Below are 18946 nucleotides of genomic sequence, written 5' to 3'. Positions count from 1 at the left end.
GGCCACCAGATGTATTAGGCTAATAAGCACAGTTTTAAAACACAGACATTACCCTACCAAACCCATCACAGCAACAGGGCTGTGCTAAAGCTGCTACAAACCCAAATTCTCCAATTAACCCTACTCTATCCTGTGTTCCCGCTATTTAGACTTGAGCATACACCACAAACCTCATCCATCAAATGTTCACAGAAAAAGTGACAGTCTTACCTGCAGTATGTCAATGCCCAGAAGCAGTTTGATGAGACTCTTAGAATAAGATGCACCCATACTGTAAAAAAAAGAAATCTGTTTTCCACTTTGCTTTCCTTGTTTTAATGCTTTTATCATCTTTTCTCAATAAAATTGGTTAAATACATAATCTTTAAAGAGGAACTACCCTGTTAGACAAGAAATACAGAAATGAGCAGATGGCTCTTTGCAAGGGAGAGGTAGAGATTTGAAATTCTGTCAACATAGGTAAAACACTGATTTTTAGGCTCATAACCACAAGCTTAGGAATTTTAAACTTAGTTTAAACTCTGAGGAAAAGAGAGTTTACACCAAAAATGAAATTTGAAACAACTGTGCTCTCCCTCCCCAGCCCCATGCAGTTGGCAACAGACTGAATTTCAGCAAGATTCCATGCCTCCTCTCCACACCTGGCTTCCTCATCCTGCAGACGCTCACAAGACAAAAGGCAGTTCCTGAAACTGTCTTCATCCTCAATGTGAGACTCCAGGCCACTAACAAATTCTTCTATTATCTTAAGGAGATTTAAAAAATAAAAAAGAATAAAATTTTTAGTTTAATATTTGCTGTTAAAAATCATTCTAGCCCACTCAACTTTATCCCAGTGTCCTTAAACTCCAAATTCTAGAGTTATGCTGGCACAAGCAAAAATACCAGGGGAAAAATACATACTTTGGGATAGGAAGGGTGTCTCCTCAGGGTCTGAAAGAGCTTCTTTTGGAAAGCTATTTGATCCACAGCTACGCAGAAAAAAAGAAGAGCTGGTCACCAGTTTCCTACCATAGTTTTCCTTCTCTAAAAACCCAAGTTTCTTGCCTGATGAAACCAATAAAAATATTTTCAACCTAATTTCAGAGCCAAATCTTTTTTTTTTTTTTTTTTGAGATGGAGTTTTGTTTTGTTTTCTAGGCTGCAGTGCAGTGGCGTGATCTCAGCTCACAGGAACTTCCGCCTCCTGGGTTCAAATGATTCTCCTGCCTCAGCCCCCAAGTAGCTGGGACTACAGACACGTTTTTTTTTGTTTGGTTTGGTTTTTTGTATTTTTAGTAGAGACAGGGTTTCACTGTGTTAGCCAGGATGGTCTCGATTTCCTGACCTCGTGATCCACCCTCCTCAGCCTCCCAAGTGCTGGGATTACAGGCATAGGCCACCATGCCCAGCCCAGAGTCATGGGGTTGTGTCTAAACCCACATAAAAGACTTAGCTTTAGCTGCGTGCGGTGGCTCACGCCTGTAATCCCAGCCCTTTGGGAGGCCGAGGCAGGTGGATCACAAGGTCAGGAGATCAAGACCATCCTGGCTAACATGGTGAAACTCCGTCTCTACTAAAAATACAAAAAATTAGCTGGGCGTGGTGGCGGGCGCCTGTAGTCCCAGCTACTTGGGAAGCTGAGGCAGGAGAATGGCGTGAACCTGGGAGGTGGAGCTTGCAGTGAGCAGAGATCGCGCCACTGCACTCCAGCCTGGGCAACAGAGCAAGACTCTGTCTCAAGAAAAAAAAAAAAAAAAAAAAAGACTTAGCTTTGATAGCAGATAGCCACTAAGTGTTCTAAAAAAGACCTGCCATAACCTTAGCAAGATAGAATAATCTGCTCCCCCAAAACAGAATCTTATATGGCTTTATAAATTTTCTTCTGAAATTATTCTGACACTGATACAGCTGCTTTCTGGATATTTATTTTTTCATAAGAAAACACAAAATAAATAATATTTTTTCTAATAAAAGGATGAGAAATGCTTTACTTAACACACAGTAATGAGGACCAAAGACTGTACCATTTTCTTTTTCCATTTTTGTTTTTTGGAAATGGAGTCTCACTCTTGTGGCCCAGGCTGGAGTGCAGTGGTGCAATCTTGGCTCACTGCAACTTTCACCTCCCGGGTTCAAGCAATTCTCCTGACTCAGGCGCCCAAGCAGCTGGGACTACAGGCACATGCCACCATGCCCGGCTAATTTTTTGTATTTTAGTAGAGATGTGTTGCCCAGGCTGGTCGCAAATTCCTGAGCTCAGGCAATCCGCCTGCCTCGAGCCTCCCAAAGTGCTGGGATGATAAACGTGAGCCACTGCGCCCGGCCTGACTGTACCATTTTCTAAAAAGCAATTTCAACTTTGTCTCAAGATGGATGGCCCTCTCATTTCTAATCTTCATTGCCTCTCTATTTAGAAAACCCATGATTCAGTCCTGAGCTATTTCATTAAACCCAGAGAATAAAATTAGATTAAAATATTACCTAGTTGATTCTGACTCTCTCCCGTTTTAAGAATAATTCCTGATATCTTAAGAAGCTTTACAAAGATGCTGTCATTTTCTTCAACTTCATTAGCAATATGAGATTTCTTTGTCTTTTTTGAAAGTGGTTGCTTCCTGGTTTCTGGAAATAGAAAAATTTTCAAGAATATGGCAAATAGTAAAGGAAAAATTAAAACTTAAACCCAGGAATAATAATCATGAGAGGAAAACTGATGTGTCCTTAAAAATTATACTAGGATTGATGCTATAGTGAAATAAACTGTCTTCAGCAATAGTGGCTTCCAAAACAAACAAACAAATAGAATTATTTTCACCTATTTTCATTTGAAGAATTCAAAATGTGCCATTTCTGGCCAGGCAAGGTGGCTCATGTGGTAATCCCAGCAATTTAGGAGGCCAAGGCAGGAGGATCACTTGAAGCCAGGAGTTCAAGACCAGCCTGGGCAACAAAGTGAGACCCCCCCATCTCCCCCACTTCACCCCCCTTCCCCCCCTCCACACACACACTAGTTAGGTGAGGAGACGTGCACCTGTAGTCCCAGCTACTTCGGAGGCTAAGGCGGAAGAATAACTTGAGCCCAGGAGGTTGAGGCTATAGTGAGCCATGATAGTACCACTGCACTCCAGCCTGGGTGACAGAGTGAAATCCCCATCTCTAAAAAAATAAATTCAAACAAATAAGTGCCTAACAAGAATAACCCACGGAAATGTTTTCCACCCAAATACTAAACTAGCCAGTGTCTCTCAAGCTGTTGCCTGCAGACCACTGTACTGGAATCCCTGGGAAGCTTATTAAAATGCATATTTCCGACCGAGCACAGTGGCGCTCACGCCTGTAATCCCAGCACTTTGGGAGGCCGAGGCAGGCTGATCACCTGAGGTCACGAGTTCAAGACCAGCCTGGCTAACGTGGTGAAACCCCATCTCTACTAAAAATACAAAATTAGCTGGGTGTGGTGGCGTGCGCCTGTAATACCAACTACTCGGGAGGCTGAGGAGGAGAATCACTTGAACCCGGGAGGTAGAGGTTGCAGTGAGCCCAGATCGCACCACTGCACTCCTGCCTGAGCAACAGAGTGAGACTCTGTCTCAAAGAAAAAAAAAAAGGCATATTCCGTGCCATATACCAGAGTTACTGAGTCAAAATCTTGGGAATGGGACCTAGGAATCCGAATTTTGTATGTTCTTCAGATAATAATCCTGATACACACCAAATCTGAGACTCAATGATCTGAATAAAGGGTAGACAGAATGGGGAAGGTTCTCCTGTATCATATCTTTGACTACAATGCTCAGATAGGTTTAATCCCAAGACTTTTAACCCATAAAAAGAAATAAGAAACAAGAAACAAACAGGTACTTGAAGCCAAGTTTAAAACGTACTCTACTCCCTTAATGATGCCATTTTGTTTTTTCCTTCTTCAATTCCTCTCCCTCTTTCTTTCTTTTTTTTTTTCTTGAGACGGAGTCTTGCTCTGTCGCCCAGGCTGGAGTGCAATGGCACGATCTCGGCTCACTGTAAGCTCCGCCTCCTGGGTTCATGCCATTCTCCTGCCTCAGCCTCCCAGTAGCTGGGACTACAGGCGCACGCCACCACGCCCGGCTAATTTTTTATAGTTTTAGTAGAGACGGGGTTTCACAGTGTTAGCCAAAATGGTCTCAATCTCCTGACCTCGTGATCTGCCCACCTTGGCCACCCGAAGTGCTGGGATTACAGGCATGAGCCACCGTGCCTGGCCTCCTTTCCCTCTTTCTAATAAAGCCCTAATCAGAATGAAACAAAGACCACTACCTTCCTGAATGAAATGTAAAACATAACCAGAATGAAAGATTCAGTTTGTTCATTACCAACCAAGAGAACCCAAATACCTTCTAATAAACTTAATTCAGAAGTCTCTTCTCTTTTGGAGAACAGTATTTCCAAAGTATAACATTTACTTTCAGTAATTTCCTATATTATTCCTCTTCAGTTTCAAATTTTCTACCAATTTCTCTATATTCTAATTCTATAAGCCCATTACTAATCAACCATTGGAGCTTCACAACTTCCTTTTTTTTTTTTTGAGATAAGAGTCTTGCTCTGTTGCCCCAGCTGAAGTGCAGTGGCGTGATCTCAGCTCACTGCAACCTCCACCTCCGGGGTTCAAGCAATTCTCCTGCCTCAGCCTCCCGAGTAGCTGAGATTACAGGCACGTGACACCACGCCCAGCTAATTTTTGTATTTTTAGTAGAGATGGGGTTTCACTATGTTGGCCAGGCTGATCTTGAACTCCTGACCTCAGGTGATCTCCCCGCCTTGGCCTCCCAAAGTGCTGGGATTACAGGTGTGAGCCACTGTGCCCAGCCCACAGTTTCCGTTTCTAAATCAAGCCTATTCCTTACATGGTTTTGGACTCACAATTTTTATCATTATAATCGCTGTTCAGCAAGCAATTTCATCTATTTTGGTTGAATTGACCAAGAATCAGACTTAACTTCCAATAACCTAGTAAGAAATAACTCTTCAATCCACAAGTCAGTAGAAGCTAAGCTATGAGAATGCAAAGGCATTAAGAATGACATAATGAGGCCAGGCATGGTGGCTCACGTCCGATATCCCAGCACTTTGGGAGGCTGAGGTGGGTGGATTACTGGAGGTCAGGAGTTTGAGACCAGCCTGACTAACATGGTGAAACCCCTTCTCTACTAAAAATACAAAAATTAGCCAGGCATGATGGCATGTACATGTAATCCCAGCTACTTGGGCGACTGAGCCAGGAGAATCACTTGAACCCGGGAGGCGGAGGCTGCAGTGAGCCAAGATTGTGCCACTGCACTCCAGACTGGGCAACAAGAGCCAAACTCCATCTCAAAAAAAAAAAAAAAAAAATGATATAATGGGCCAGGCGTGGTGGCTCAAGCCTGTAATCCTAGCACTTTGGGAGGCTGAGGTGGATGGATCACTTGAGGTCAGGAGTTCCAGACACCCCCTGGCCAGCATGGTGAAACCCCGTCTCTACTAAAGATACAAAAAAATCAGCCGGGCATGGTGGCTGGCGCCTGTAATCCCAGCTACTCGGGAGACTGAGGCTGGAAAATCGCTTGAACCTGAGAGGTGGAGGTTGCAGTGAGCCAAGATTGTGCCACTGCACTCCAGCCTGGGTGACAGAGTGAGACTCCGTCTCAAACAACAACAACAACAGCAACAAGAATGATATAATGGACTTTGGATACTCAAGAGAAAGGGTGGAAGGGGGGTTAGGGATTGAAAAAATACACATTGGGTACACTATACACTTTTCAGGTGATAGGTGCACCAAAATTTCAGAAATCACCACTAGAGAACTTATTTATGTAACTGAACACCACCTGTTCCCAAAAAACCTAGTAAAATAAAAACAAACCAACACAAATCAAGATTAATAGAGTAGATAAGAACAATAAATGAACTATCAACCTCCCCGTCCCCCACTCCCTTTTTGAGACATGGTCTCTCTCGCTGTCGCCTAGGCTGGAGTGCAGTGGTGCTGTTATTGACTCATTGCACCCTCGACCTCCTGAGCTCAAGTGATCCTTCCACTTCAGCCTCCTCAGTAGCTGGGACCACAGGCACAAACCACCACGCCCAGCTAATTAAAAAAATTTTTTGTAGAGATGGAGTCTCGCTATGTTACCCAGGCTGGTCTTGAACTCCTAGCTTTAGGTGACCCTCTCACCTTAGCCCCTCAAAGTGCTTGGATTACACGTGTGAGCGATAGCACCCAGCCATCAACTCCTTATATCTGGAACTCTTGGGATCTTTGTCAACTATTTCTCATATGGGCAGAGTCTGCACTGTTTCTTTGCCTCTGGTTTGCTTGCTTTGATGTATTTTTCCTTTCACATCACTAACATAGCATGTGTCTAGATCATAATATTTTTTTTTCCAAGAGAGGAAGAAAGACCATAAAGTTTTTTAAGGGTAGAGACTATGTTATGTCTTTGTGTCTCAACACCTAAATGATGTATAGCAGAAAAAGTCTGTAACACTAATTCCTCTTATGGATGTGGAGACTGAGGTCCAGAGGCTGTGGTCATACTCAAAGTTATATGCAGAATTCGAGGCAAAAACTCAGTCCCAAATCTGATATTTCTCCCTTAATTCTGTGCACTCCATTCATTACACTTTGAAGATTCTCAGCACTTGAAAAGCAGGAACTTTATATCTCTCACAAGCCTCACACATTGCTACAGGAAATAAAGCAACAAATGACTAGATACTTACTGGAGGCATCTTCTGTCAGGCTCTCTTTATCCTCAGATTTTGACAGTCTTCTTTTGGAAACCATTTTGACCAATGTCTTGTGCACTTAAATTACTTCCTAGAGCGAAATCGGGAAACAGAAGTTACCCTCTAGTAGATAAATTCTGAGAAGTTAAAGCTATTGTTCAAAGAAAACTGCTCTATCCAAAATCAGAGGGGCTCACATCTCCATATTAATGCTACCTAAACCTAGGTGCTAAGCAAATTTCAACTCTTACATCTAGCCAATACTACCTTCCTTTCAAGTCTTAGTTACCTCTTTAGGCAGACTACTTCGCTGTTGCTGAAGGATAAAACCCATCACTCTCCATCTGAGATTCAAGACCCTCCATTATCTATCCCCAATGTACCTGTCCTTTAATTCATGATTTCAATACTATATGTTAGGGACTGTGCTAGGTGCTGGGGTTACAACTGTGAACTAGACAGACATGATCCCTGTCCTCAGAGAATTTACAGTATGGTAACAAATAGCCTTAATGTACTGAACTACAGTTATGTAAGTGCTATAAAAGTACAGGTTCTATGAGGGCTTACTAGGAAATTTAGTCTAGTTGCTAGTAGGGGTGGTAAAGAGAAGCAAGGACAATTTCTTAGGGACAATCTCCTTGAATTTTTTTTTTTTTTTTAGTAGAGACAGGGCTTCACCATGTCGGCTAGGCTGGTCTCAAACTCCTGACCTCAAGTGATCCACCCACCTCGGCCTCCCAAAGTGCTGGGATTACAGGTGTGAGCCGCCCGGCCTAAAGAAGTGATTTTTTTTTTTTTTTTTTTTTTTTGAGACGGAGTCTCACTCTGTCACCTAGGCTGGAGTGCAGTGGTGCAACCTCGGCTCACTGCAAGCTCCACCTCCCGGGTTCACGCCATTCTCCTGCCTCAGCTTCCCAAGTAGCTGGGACTACAGGCGCCCGCCACCACGCCCGGCTAATTTTTTGTATTTTTAGTAGAGACGGGGTTTCACCGTGTTACCCAGGATAGTCTTGATCTCATAACCTCGTAATCCGCCCGCCTCGGACTCCCAAAGTGCTGGGATTACAGGCGTGAGCCAACCGCGCCCGGCCTGAAGAAGTGATTTTTAGGCAGGGACTTGAGGGCTGAAACAGCAGTTAGCCAGTAGAAGAGGTAGGAGAAGAGGAGTCCAGGCAAATAAACACTCATACTGAAACAAGGAGATATGGAGTTAGAAATGAGACAGCAGAGGTGGGGGAGTGCCTGAATCACATGATCTTTTAATCTTGTAAATCAGAACCTTCGTGGTCTCAGTGCCTTTGCACAAAGGTGTTATTTTCATCTGAAGTGCTCTTATTTGCCTGGAAATTCCTACTCAGATCTAAACATTCAATCGAATGTCATCTTCCTTGAAAAGTGTTCCTCCTATCCCTAAGGGAGTTTGCTACTGCAGCTTCCCTGCTCCACAGGGTATACCTAGGGGCCCTTACCTCACACTAGACTGGGGCTCTTTGAGAGCAGGAACCCAGTCTCACTTACTCAATGTCCCTAATGCCCAGCATAGCTACCGGCATAAGGAAAATTTCTGAGAATATTCAGAGTCAGAAAAGCTCGCAGTGCAGGGGAAATGCTAAAAGCTAACAAGAACTGTTTCAAGTGATTTATATTTAATAATTCATTTATTTCCCACAAAACTTTTTGAGGTGGGTACCATTATTCTTCTCATCATCACGGGCAGAACTGGGATTCTAACTCGGACAGTCTGGCTTCAGCACCTGCGCTCTTCACCACCTATACTTACTCTTGATGATTATAATGACTTCTAATAATGGTTAACATTTACGAGGTACCGGGCGCTGTGCTAAACTTTTTATTTATCGCCGCTTCGGCTAATACGGATAACCATTATCAGCCATCTTGCAGATGGAAAAACTAAGTCATGTCAGCACGTCCGGCTTCCAGGCACCCGCCTTTAACACATGCGATACCATCTGGCTTCCAGAAAAGCCCAACAGAAGTGAGATGAGGCCGACTGCCTGGATTAGTTCATCGGGAAGCGGATGAGGGTAAAAGCCTTTCTCGTTTCCGCATTTTAATGACGCAGAAAGGTACCTGTGGGAATTATCCCATCTCAGGGAAGATGAGGAAGCCAAGGTTCGGGGCGCGGAGCCCCAGAGGAGAACGGGAGCGGGACCTCGAGAGACTACGACCACTGCTCCACTTACTCACCGAGAAGCCGTCGCCGCCCGTAGTTTTCGACTTTCCCGCCAGACCCGACGCCGCTCTGACGCCACCGAGGCGCGCCATGACGTGACGCCAACTTCCGCGCCGGAAGTGGAAGGCCGGGCAGCCCAGCTGAAGGCAATAAGCTGGGCTCACCGCTGCAGCAGAGTTCTGTGCTAGCCGGGCATAGGGGCGAGAGAAGGCCCAGAGGCGACGTCAGAGAGAAGCAACTGCGCCCCGGTGAAGAGAAGCTCGCCCATCACCGGCTGGGAGCCAGCTTTCAGTAAAGATGGCAGGGCCAGAACTGTTGCTTGACTCCAACATCTGCCTCTGGGTGGTCCTACCCATCGTTATCACTCTTCGTAGGCATGATCCGCCACTACGTGTCCATCCTGCTGGAGGGCGACAAGAAGCTCACCCAGGAACAAGTATCTGACAGGTCAGCGCCCTCCCTTCCCCAGCCTACCTCACAACGCCGTGACCTTGGACAAGAAAGTGCAGGCGTTGTGTCAATTTGCCTAGGTTCACGTCTCGCCCCCACTGGCAAGGTGACCTTACCCGTTACCTCTGTGTTTCACTTTTGTCCTCTGTGAAATGGGGATGATAACAGTACCTGCCTCATAGACAGGTGGGAATCAAATTAGGTGATGTCTGTAAAGCCCTTAGCACAGGATCTAGGACGTATTGAGTGTTAAAAACAAAAAACAAAAACGGTGCTGTTAATCCTTTAGGTTAGTCGCCAACCCTCGGTGGGTTTACCTATGAACTATCCCATCCCACCCTTTCGTTGGGAAGAGTGCCTGGTGCTTTATAGCTTTTAGTATTTGTAACATCCAGTCAAGTGAGTGTGATAATCTGCATTCTACCAAATTACTGTTCCAATGGTTAGCTGAGATGCTAAGCACCAAAGCGCTTTGCAATCTGTAACACTGCTGTTAGACATGTAAGGAATTGTAATTATCATTTCCCTTCCTAGGGTGGAGGCAACTTCCTCACATACTTCATTGCAGTATTTATTTATTTATTTTATTTAACTTAATTTAATTTTTGAGACGGAGTTTCGCTCTTGTTGCACTAGATTAAGTATCTATTATTTTTCCCTTTGCGTATTTTATCACTTGAACAGAAACTCTGAGAGCAGGGTCGTGACCTTGCCTTACTCTATACCCCATAGCATGCAGCAGAGTGCAAGGCACATGGTAGGCCATCAAAAAACTTATTCGCAGCCAGGCGTGGTGGCTCTCACCTGTAATCTCAATACTTTGGGAGGCTGAGGTGGGAGGATCGCTTGAGCCCTGGAGTTCAAGACCAGCCTGGGCAACATAATGAGACCACTGTCTCTACAAAAAAATTTAAACATTAGCCAGGTGCAGTGGTGTGTGCCTGTAGTCCCAGCTACTCGGGAGGCTGAGGTGGGAGGATCACTTGAGCCCGGGAGATCGAGGCTGAAGTGAGCCATGATCGCACCACCGCGATTGCAGCCTCAATCACTGCAGCCTCGACCTGTTTGGTCCAGCCTGGGTGACAAAGCAAGACCCTGTCTCCAGAAAAACAAACGAAAAAACACTTGTTCAGTCTACAATAATTCAAGACTTTTCCAGGCAGTGTAATCAAAAGAAATTCATCTAGCTCTCCTATATTTACGCTGCTGAATAGTTTTGTAGAAATGGAGTTGAATATCATGACCCTGAGGTATTTCAAGACCCTAAATAAGCAATCTTAAATTATCCTGTATTTTCTAAACACTCAATATCTGTGTTCTCTGAAGTTTGCAAATTCCACAAGAAATTTTTAATTTTGTATTTTTATTTTTGTGAATATCTAAAAATAAGTCCTTGTACTGTTATAAAGATAAAGCTTTGTAATTTGTAACTGAAAGACATCTATTTATTTTTTGCAGAGACAGGGTCTCACTATGTTGCCCAGTTGGTCTCAAACTCCTGGGCTCAAGGGATCCTCCCATCTCAGCCTCCCAAAGTGCTGGCATTATAAGTGTGAGCCACTGTACCAGGCCTAAATGACATTGTCTTAGAATAAAACTTTAAACTCGGTACCTCTCAAACCAGAGTTCCATATTCTTAAGAATCTATGTCTTCTCCTTTCCAAAAAGTCAGTAGTATATTCTTCAACTTCGAGAACCATTTTTTACACACATTCTATCCCCAAACCTAGTCTAATATATTTTATTCATGTATTTTTCAGCTTTGGTTTAATACCTGTCAGAAATTTTTTTTTTTTTTTGAAACATTGTCTCGCTCTGTTGCCCAGGCTGAAGCTGGGGAATAAGGTCAGTGATGCTTCTGCCATCCCCATGGAGCCACAGAGCCAGTCTGGGAAGCCCCACTTCATAGCTCCTTGGCTGCCAGGGAAAGAACAAGTGGGCTGGACTCTATGAGGTGGAACTGGAGCCCAGGCCCTCTGTTGTGGAATCACTACCCAGAGACTTTATCAGGGTTCCTCTTGGCTCCTGGCTTCAGGGTTCATAGTCTAGAAAAATATTGTCCAATAAAATAAAATGTAAGTTACATTTACCTTTTAATTGTGGTATGGTTTCCTTCCTCTAAAAGTTACCCTCTAAAAGTTTACAATTCAGGGTTTTTTAGTATATTCACAAAGTTGTGCAATCATCACCACTATCTAACACTGCAGTGACTAATAGGCTGGAATGCAGTAGTCATAAGCCTATCATAAGCGTAAGTAGAGAGTCTTTAGGGGTGCTAACCATCTGGTTGTCTCGATGCAGGGGATGAGGCACCCCCAGTCCCTCTCCCATAAGCCTGCCAAGAAGATTGATGTGGCCCGTGTAACCTTTGACCTGTACAAGCGGAACCCACAGGACTTCATTGGCTGCCTGAACATGAAGGCGACTTTTTATGATACCTACTCCCTTTCCTATGATCTGCACTGCTGTGGGGCCAAACGCATCATGAAGTGAGCAAATTGGGGTTTCCTGGGGACAGGGTGGGTACGGGCAATGGGAGAGCCCCTGTCTGTTCACATGGACTCAGCCTTCTCAGCGCCTGGGTCTGGTTTTGGTGCTGACAAAGCATAGCCTGTATCAGACAACACGGAGCCTGATGGGCTCTCGAAGTGCTGTGGACGACACTGGCGTGTGCACAGGGGTGCACGTGTTCCTCCTGGTGGAACCTGGATGCATTTTATTTTTATGACTACTTTCCACTCTAGCAACTACATTTTTTCATTGAAATAGGAAGTTTTCCTAAGTAGTCTTCTAGTCAGTTTTTTAAAAATGAACATGTGTTGGCCAGGCATGGTGGCTCACGCCTGTAATCCCAGCACTTTGGGAGGCCAAGGTGGGTGGATCACTTGAGGTCAGGAGTTTGAGACCAGCCTGGCCAACATGGCAAAGCCCAATCTCTACAAAATTGGCTGGACATGGCAGTGCATGCCTGTAATCCCAACTACTCAGGAGCCTGAAGCAGGAGAATCGTTTGAACCCAGGAGGTGGAGGTGGCAGTGAGGCGAGATTGTGTCACTGCACTCCAGCCTGGGCAAAACAGCAAGTGTCTTACCAAAAAAAAAAAAAAAAAAAAGTATGTGTCAAAGATTTCATTGAATTCATTAATTAATGAGAGAACTAGCAAGAAGTTACAATCAGTTCAAAGGAGAATTCAAAATCCCACACATATATAGGTCCAGTAAGAATGATGAGATAGGCTGGGTGCAGTGGCTCTCACCTGGAATCCCAGCACTTTGGGAGGTCAAGGCAGGAGGATCTCTTGAGCCCAGGAGCTTGAGACCAGCCTCGGCAATAGTGAGAGAGAGAGAGAGAGAAAGACACACACACACACACACACACACACACACACACACACACACACACACACACACACACACACACACACACACACACACACACACACACACACACACACACACACACACACACACACACACACACACACACACACACACACACACACACACACACACACGGCAGGAGGATCTCTTGAGCCCAGGAGTTTGAGACCAGCCTGGGCAACACAGTGAGAGAGAGACACACATGCACACGCACACACACACACACTCCTAGGCAACATAGAGAGAGACACACACACACTCCTGGGCAACATAGAGAGAGAGAGAGACACACACACACACACACACACAGTTTGAGACCAGCCTGAGCAACATAGAGGCATGCATGCTGGGAGCAGTGGTAGTATGTGCCTATAATCCCAGCTAGGTGGGCGGACTGCTTGAGCCCAGGAGTTTGAGGCTGCAGTGAGATATGACCATACCACTGTGTACTCCAGCCTGGGCAACAGCATGAGGCCTTGTCTCTAAAAAGAAGAAAAAAAGAGATAAATGTATACATACAAAATTGGGTTTTTTCTCCCGTGGGGATAGGAGGGATGAAATAATCTTCCCTCCATAGGACAGAATTCGTTTGCAAGTCTTATGGACCAGAGTCATTTGTACCATATAACGAACTTTTCTTAAAACTTATTTTGAAAGCCTAACCAAGTGTCTCAGGAAGCACAAGAATATGTGAGGTTAGAAGCTGCGTGCCGTTATGGTGATGTTTCCCAAATTCGGCCGCTCCAGTGGCGCCCTGGGGCATCCTTCCCCATTGGGTGGATGTAGCCACTGAGGCTGAAGTGATTGAATCAGTCCAAAGCCGCAAAACTTGCAAGCAGCAGAGCATGGCTGCGAGTCCATCTTTCCGATAGTCTATTCTTCTCCAGTTCCTTCATTCAGTGTTTCCTGAGTGCCCACTGCGTGCCTGGCCCTATGCTGTAACTACAGATTCAGAGATGAACAAAATACCAGACAGAACAAGTTCCCTGAGGGCAGGAATTTCTGTGGCCTTCAGCACCTTGGTGAATGCTGACACATAGTAGTTATTTAAATGATTGTAGAATAAATGAAGACACAGGCGATCTCTATTCACATGGGGCTTCTGAGAAATCCTGCTCAGGATCCCAAGAGTTCTACCAGATCACATGTAGCTAGAACATATCAGACCTTCTTGCTTTCTTAGTTGATCTCCTGCAGACCCAATCTGCAGTTGAGGAAACTGAGGCTGTGTGGGTCTGCTTGCCAGAGACAACAGTGGGTGGCAGGCTTGAGCCTGGTTCTGTGGCTGAGAGTTCCATTTTCCTCCTCGGCTACTTCTTCCAGGATACTACCATCTCATGCCACCTCTTGACCTCAGACTACCTACCACCAGTAGTCTGCATTCTTTCAAAATTATGAACAAGAAGTTTCAGACCAGCTGGGGGCAGTGGCTCACACCTGTAATCCTAGCACTTTGGGAGGCCGAGGGAGGTGAATCACCTGAGGTCAGGAGTTCGAGACCAGCCTGGGCAACATGGTGAAACCCCGTCTTTACTAAAAATACAAAAATTAGCTGGGCGTGGTGACACACTCCTGTAATCCCAGCTACTCAGGAGGCTGAGGCAAGAGAATCACTTGAAACTGAAATGTGAAGGTTGCAGTGAGCCGAGATCACACCATTGCACTCCAGCCTGGGCGACAGAATAAGACTCTGTCTCAGAAAAAGAAAAGGTCTCAGACCTTAAACTCAGTCCAGTTAGGGGAGGTGGGACACTTCGACCTAAACACAGTCTGGTGACTGGAATCAGTTTAGTGACTTAGTGGTATCACTAGGTTTTTTTAATTATAATAAATATGTATAGCATAAAATCTATTGTTTGGACCATTTTAAGTGTACAATTCAGTGCCATTAAGTACGTTCACAATGTTGCCCAGCCATCACCGCCATCCATTTCTAGACCTCTTGCATCATCTTAACCAGAAACTCTGTCCCCCTGAAGCACTAAGTCTCCATTCCTCCTCCAGACACTGGTAGCCTCCACTCCACTTTCTATCAGTTTGCCAGTTCTAGTACCATATGGAACTGGAGTCAGTCAATACTTGCTTCATTTCTGGCTTCCTTGACTTCGGATTTTCAAGGGTCGTTCATATTGCAGTATGGATCAGAATTTCATTCCTTTTTTTTTTTTTTGAGATGGAGTCTTGCTCTGTCACCCAGGCTGGAGTGCAGTGGCGTGATCTCAGCTCACTACAACCTCTGCCTTCCAGGTTCAAGCAGCCTCAGCCTCCTGAGTAGCCCGCCACCACGCCCGGCTAATTTTTTTGTATTTTTTGAGTAGAGACACGGTTTCACCATCCTGGCCAGGTTGGTCTTGAACTCCTGACCTTGTGATCTGCCCACCTCAGCCTCCCAAAGTGCTGGTATTACAGGCGTGAGCCACCGTGCCCGGCCTCAGAATTTCTTTCTTTCTTTTTTTTTTTTTTGAGACAGAGTCTCATTCTGTCGCCAGGCTGGAGTGCAGTGGCACGATCTCAGCTCACTGCAACCTCCGACTCCCGGGTTCAAGCGATTCTCCTGCCTCAGCCTCCCGAGTAGCTGGGATTACAGGCGCGTGCCACCACGCCCAGCTAATTTTTGTATATTTAGTAGAAACGGGGTTTCACCGTTTTGGCCAGGATGGTCTCGATCTCCTGACCTCGTGATCCGCCCGCCTCGGCCTCCCAAAGTGCTGGGATTACAGGCCTGAGCCACCACGCCTGGCCGACCTCAGAATTTCATTCCTTTTTAAGGCTGGTCAGCTAGGTTGTCAGCCTCAGTTCCTTAATTTGAGAAGTGGGTATACTTCTAAGTTATAACCTTGAAAATGTAAAGTATTCTCTTGTGTAGATGTGAATAGTTCTAAGTCTTTCTGCCACCCACACCCCAGTCAGACCATAAATTCACTTATTGAATGAATGTTAATAAAAGACTAAAGTTTGAACAACAGCCAGGGAACACTTCTTTGCCTTTTATTTTCCATTCCCCTATCTCACTTAGGACTAGACACCTCGAGTGACCCTCACATACCCCTTTCAAACAGATTTGGTAAGAATTTGATTAAAATTATCTAGCATTCTTTATATTTTTTTAGAGACAGCGTCTCACTCTGTCATCTAGGCTACAGTGCAGTGGTGCAATCATGGCTCACTGCAGCCTCAACCTCGTAGGCTCAAGTGATCCTCCTGAGTAGCACAAGTGTGTGCTACCATGCTTGGCTAGTTCTTTAATACTTTTGTAGAGACAAGGTCTCACTAGACCAGGCTGGTCTCAAACTCCTGGCCTCAAGCCATCCTCCTCGGCCTCCCAAAGTGCTGGAATTATAGGCCTGAGCCAGTGCTCCTAGCCAAAGTTGTCTAGCATTCAACCAGCTGCTCTTGAACCTGCCCCCACTTCCCCATTTCCCCTACTTTCCAAATATCCAACCCCATGTTAATTGCTTTGTGCTATTTCAGCCTTATGACCCTGGGTGGCAGGTGCAATCCCATTTTACCCATGAGGGAGCTGAAGCTCAAAACTAGAGCAGTTTGCTGAAGTTCACCCAGCTAATAAGACTGGATTAGGACTTAGGCCTGCCTGATTCAGGTTCAGTTCTCAGTACATGCTCATGCCCGGCATGGATGTCTTCATGTCCAGCACTCTGAACATGAGCTAGACTGCAGGTGACTTAGAAAGGCCTCAGAGTCTAGAACAGAGTGTCTCAAGGGCAGAGCCACATTATGGAGATTAATCTGGCTGGACCAAAGTAGTAGTAGAAAAATAGAAAGCCATATGAAATGAGCTAGGGTTTTGCATGAGAAAGTAGGGAGGTTCCGGGCATCTCAGTTAAGGTGGAATTGCAGGTCCTCGCCCTAATCCTGATCCCATCTGCAGCATCTGTTCCTATTTGCACATCGCTCTAGAATTGATGAAATGCTTTTAGTGCTACCACCTCAGTGGTATTCAAATGTTATTAATGAAGAAAACAAACATAATGAAACCAATCCCTTCCAGGCCAACATGGGAATAATGGGTTGTAGGGAGGTGTACACTTATATTTTATTCTTATTTATTTTTGAGACGCTCTGTTGCCCAGGCTGGAGCGCAGTGGTGCAATCTCGGCTCACTACAACCTCTGTCTCCTGGGTTCAAGCGATTCTCGTGCCTCAGCTTCCCAAGTAGCTGAGATTACAGGTGTGTGCCACCTCACCTGGCTGATTTATTTGTATTTTTTAGTAGAGACGGGGTTTCACCATGTTGGCCAGGCTGGTCTCAAACTCCTGACCTCAAGTGATCTGCCCGCCTCAGCCTCCTAAAGTGCTAGGATTACAGGCGTGAGCCACTGAGCCCAGCTTCGTTTTGTTGTTGGTGGTGATGGTGGTGGTTTTTTTGTTTGTTTGTTTTGTTTTGTTTTTTTGAGACAGAGTCTTGCTCTGTCACCCAGGCTGGAGTGCAGTGGCATCATCTCAGCTCACTGCAACCTCCGCCTCCTGGGTTCAAGCGATTCTCCTGCCTCAGGCTCTCAAGTAGCTGGAATTATAGGCGCCCACCAGCAGGCCTGACTAATTTTTGTGTTTTTAGTAGGGACAGGGTTTTACCATGTTGGCCACACTGGTCTCAAACTCCTGACCTCAGGTGACTCACCCACCACGGCCTCCCAAAGTGTTAGGATTACAGGCATGGGCCACTACGCCCAACCTACTTTGTGGTTTTGACTTGTGTGCCCTCTCATTCCACCCAGGGAAGCTCTCCACTGGGCCCTTTTCAGCATGCAAGCCACGGGCCACGTGCTGCTTCACCTCCTGTTACCTGCAGCAGCTCCTCGATGCTACGGAGGAAGGGCAGCCCCCCAAGGGCAAGGCCTCATCCCTCATCCTGACCTGTCTGAAGATACTGCAGTGAAAGCCCAAGCCCTAGCTTTCCCCAGTGAAGGACTAGACTAGGGGCCCCACGCTCAACTGGTAGTGGCCACAAGCCTGGCAGCTGTAGAGCCGCTAACCTCCCGACACCTCCCTCACCACACAGGGCCCTGAGTGAGGAGGAGGGGCTGGAAACCTGGGGTGGGTTGGCCAAAGGAGAACCTCAGGCTCCTGGCCTGGCCCCGCTCCTTCCTGCCCAAGGTAGCTTAGCCCATCCAGACTGGTCCTGAAGTCTGTCCCTCCATTGGCATGAAGTCTGCCCCTCAGCAGTCTGGCCTCACAGGCTGTACTTTCATGGTGCTCTCTACCTTCTGCCCCCATCCCAGAACATTCCTGAGTGAATTCACAAGCATACCAGCATGTGATATTAGGGAGTTTGCAATAAATTATTGATGCTGATGTATCTTTGCCTGTGTTCTTTGGGGTGGGGTTCTATCTGGAAGGTTGGAGAGGGCTAAAGGAAGAGATGAATCTGTTGTCAAACTATTCTCCATAACATAAGATTACAAATAATAGCAGTTTTTCTACCAAAGGGGAAAAAAAAAAAAAAAAAAAGCTGAGCAGTGACACGTGCCTGCAGTCCCAGCTACTCAACAGGCTGTGGTGGGAGCATCCCTTGAGACCGGGAGTTCAAGGCCAGCCCGGGGCACAATAGCAAGAGCCCAGGCTCTTTAAAAAACAAAATTGCAGGGGTTGGGGGAGGGGGGAGGGATAGCATTGGGAGATATACCTAATGCTAGATGACGAGTTAGTGGGTACAGTGCACCAGCATGTCACATGTATACATAGGTAACTAACCTGCACATTATGCACATGTACTCTAAAACTTAAAGTATGATAATAAAAAAAAAAAAAAAACAAATTTGCAGGCCGGGTGCAGTGGCTCACGCCTGTAATCCCAGCACTTTGGGAGGCTGAGGCGGGCAGATCACGAGGTTGGGAGATCGAGACCACAGTGAAACCCTGTCTCTACTAAAAATACAAAAAAAAAAAAAAATAGCCAGGCGTGGTGGCGGGCACCTGTAGTAGTCCCAGCTACTCGGAGAGGCTGAGGCAGGAGAATGGTGTGAACCCAGGAGGCGGAGCTTACAGTGAGGCGAGATCGCACTACTGCACTCCAGCCTGGGCGACAGAGCGAGACTCCGTCTCAAAAAAAAAAAAAAAAATTGCATTTGATTTTGAAACTAAAGTCGGCTGAATTTGAGGCTTGAGCTGACCATGTAATTGATACCATAAGTAACAATTTCCTAATTAAATTCACCTATCAGAGGAG

At 45.7% G+C, this 18946-nt stretch overlaps 1 protein-coding gene and 1 pseudogene across 12 annotated transcripts in view; one reads left to right on the top strand and one right to left on the bottom strand.

Moving 5' to 3' along the window:
- The window catches only part of FANCD2 (FA complementation group D2), a 71762-nt gene extending 62433 nt beyond the window's left edge, over window positions 1–9329 (bottom strand). For 3 of the 12 annotated variants that reach the window (XM_031009035.3, XM_055382921.2, XM_031009033.3), the window contains exons 1-6: window positions 8944–9329; window positions 6727–6823; window positions 2464–2604; window positions 904–971; window positions 642–745; window positions 211–271 (exon numbers count right to left, since the gene is read on the bottom strand). In XM_031009035.3, the coding sequence (XP_030864895.2) occupies window positions 211–271; window positions 642–745; window positions 904–971; window positions 2464–2604; window positions 6727–6790 (438 nt within the window). In that variant the 5' untranslated portion in view covers window positions 6791–6823; window positions 8944–9329. Of the gene's footprint in view, window positions 1–210; window positions 272–641; window positions 746–903; window positions 972–2463; window positions 2605–6726; window positions 6824–8826 lie in introns of those variants that run through there. The other 9 variants (XM_055382928.2, XM_055382931.2, XM_063703633.1 and 6 more) reach the window with 8 other exon arrangements.
- LOC101151509 (lipid transferase CIDEC-like) lies at window positions 9243–18076 on the top strand (annotated as a pseudogene).
- The last annotated feature ends 870 nt before the right edge of the window (window positions 18077–18946 follow it).

This window comes from Gorilla gorilla, chromosome 2 (assembly GCF_029281585.2).
Source record: "Gorilla gorilla gorilla isolate KB3781 chromosome 2, NHGRI_mGorGor1-v2.1_pri, whole genome shotgun sequence".
In the NCBI taxonomy this organism is placed as follows: Eukaryota; Metazoa; Chordata; class Mammalia; order Primates; family Hominidae; genus Gorilla; species Gorilla gorilla.
This window is presented reverse-complemented; position numbering and strand designations above follow the sequence as displayed.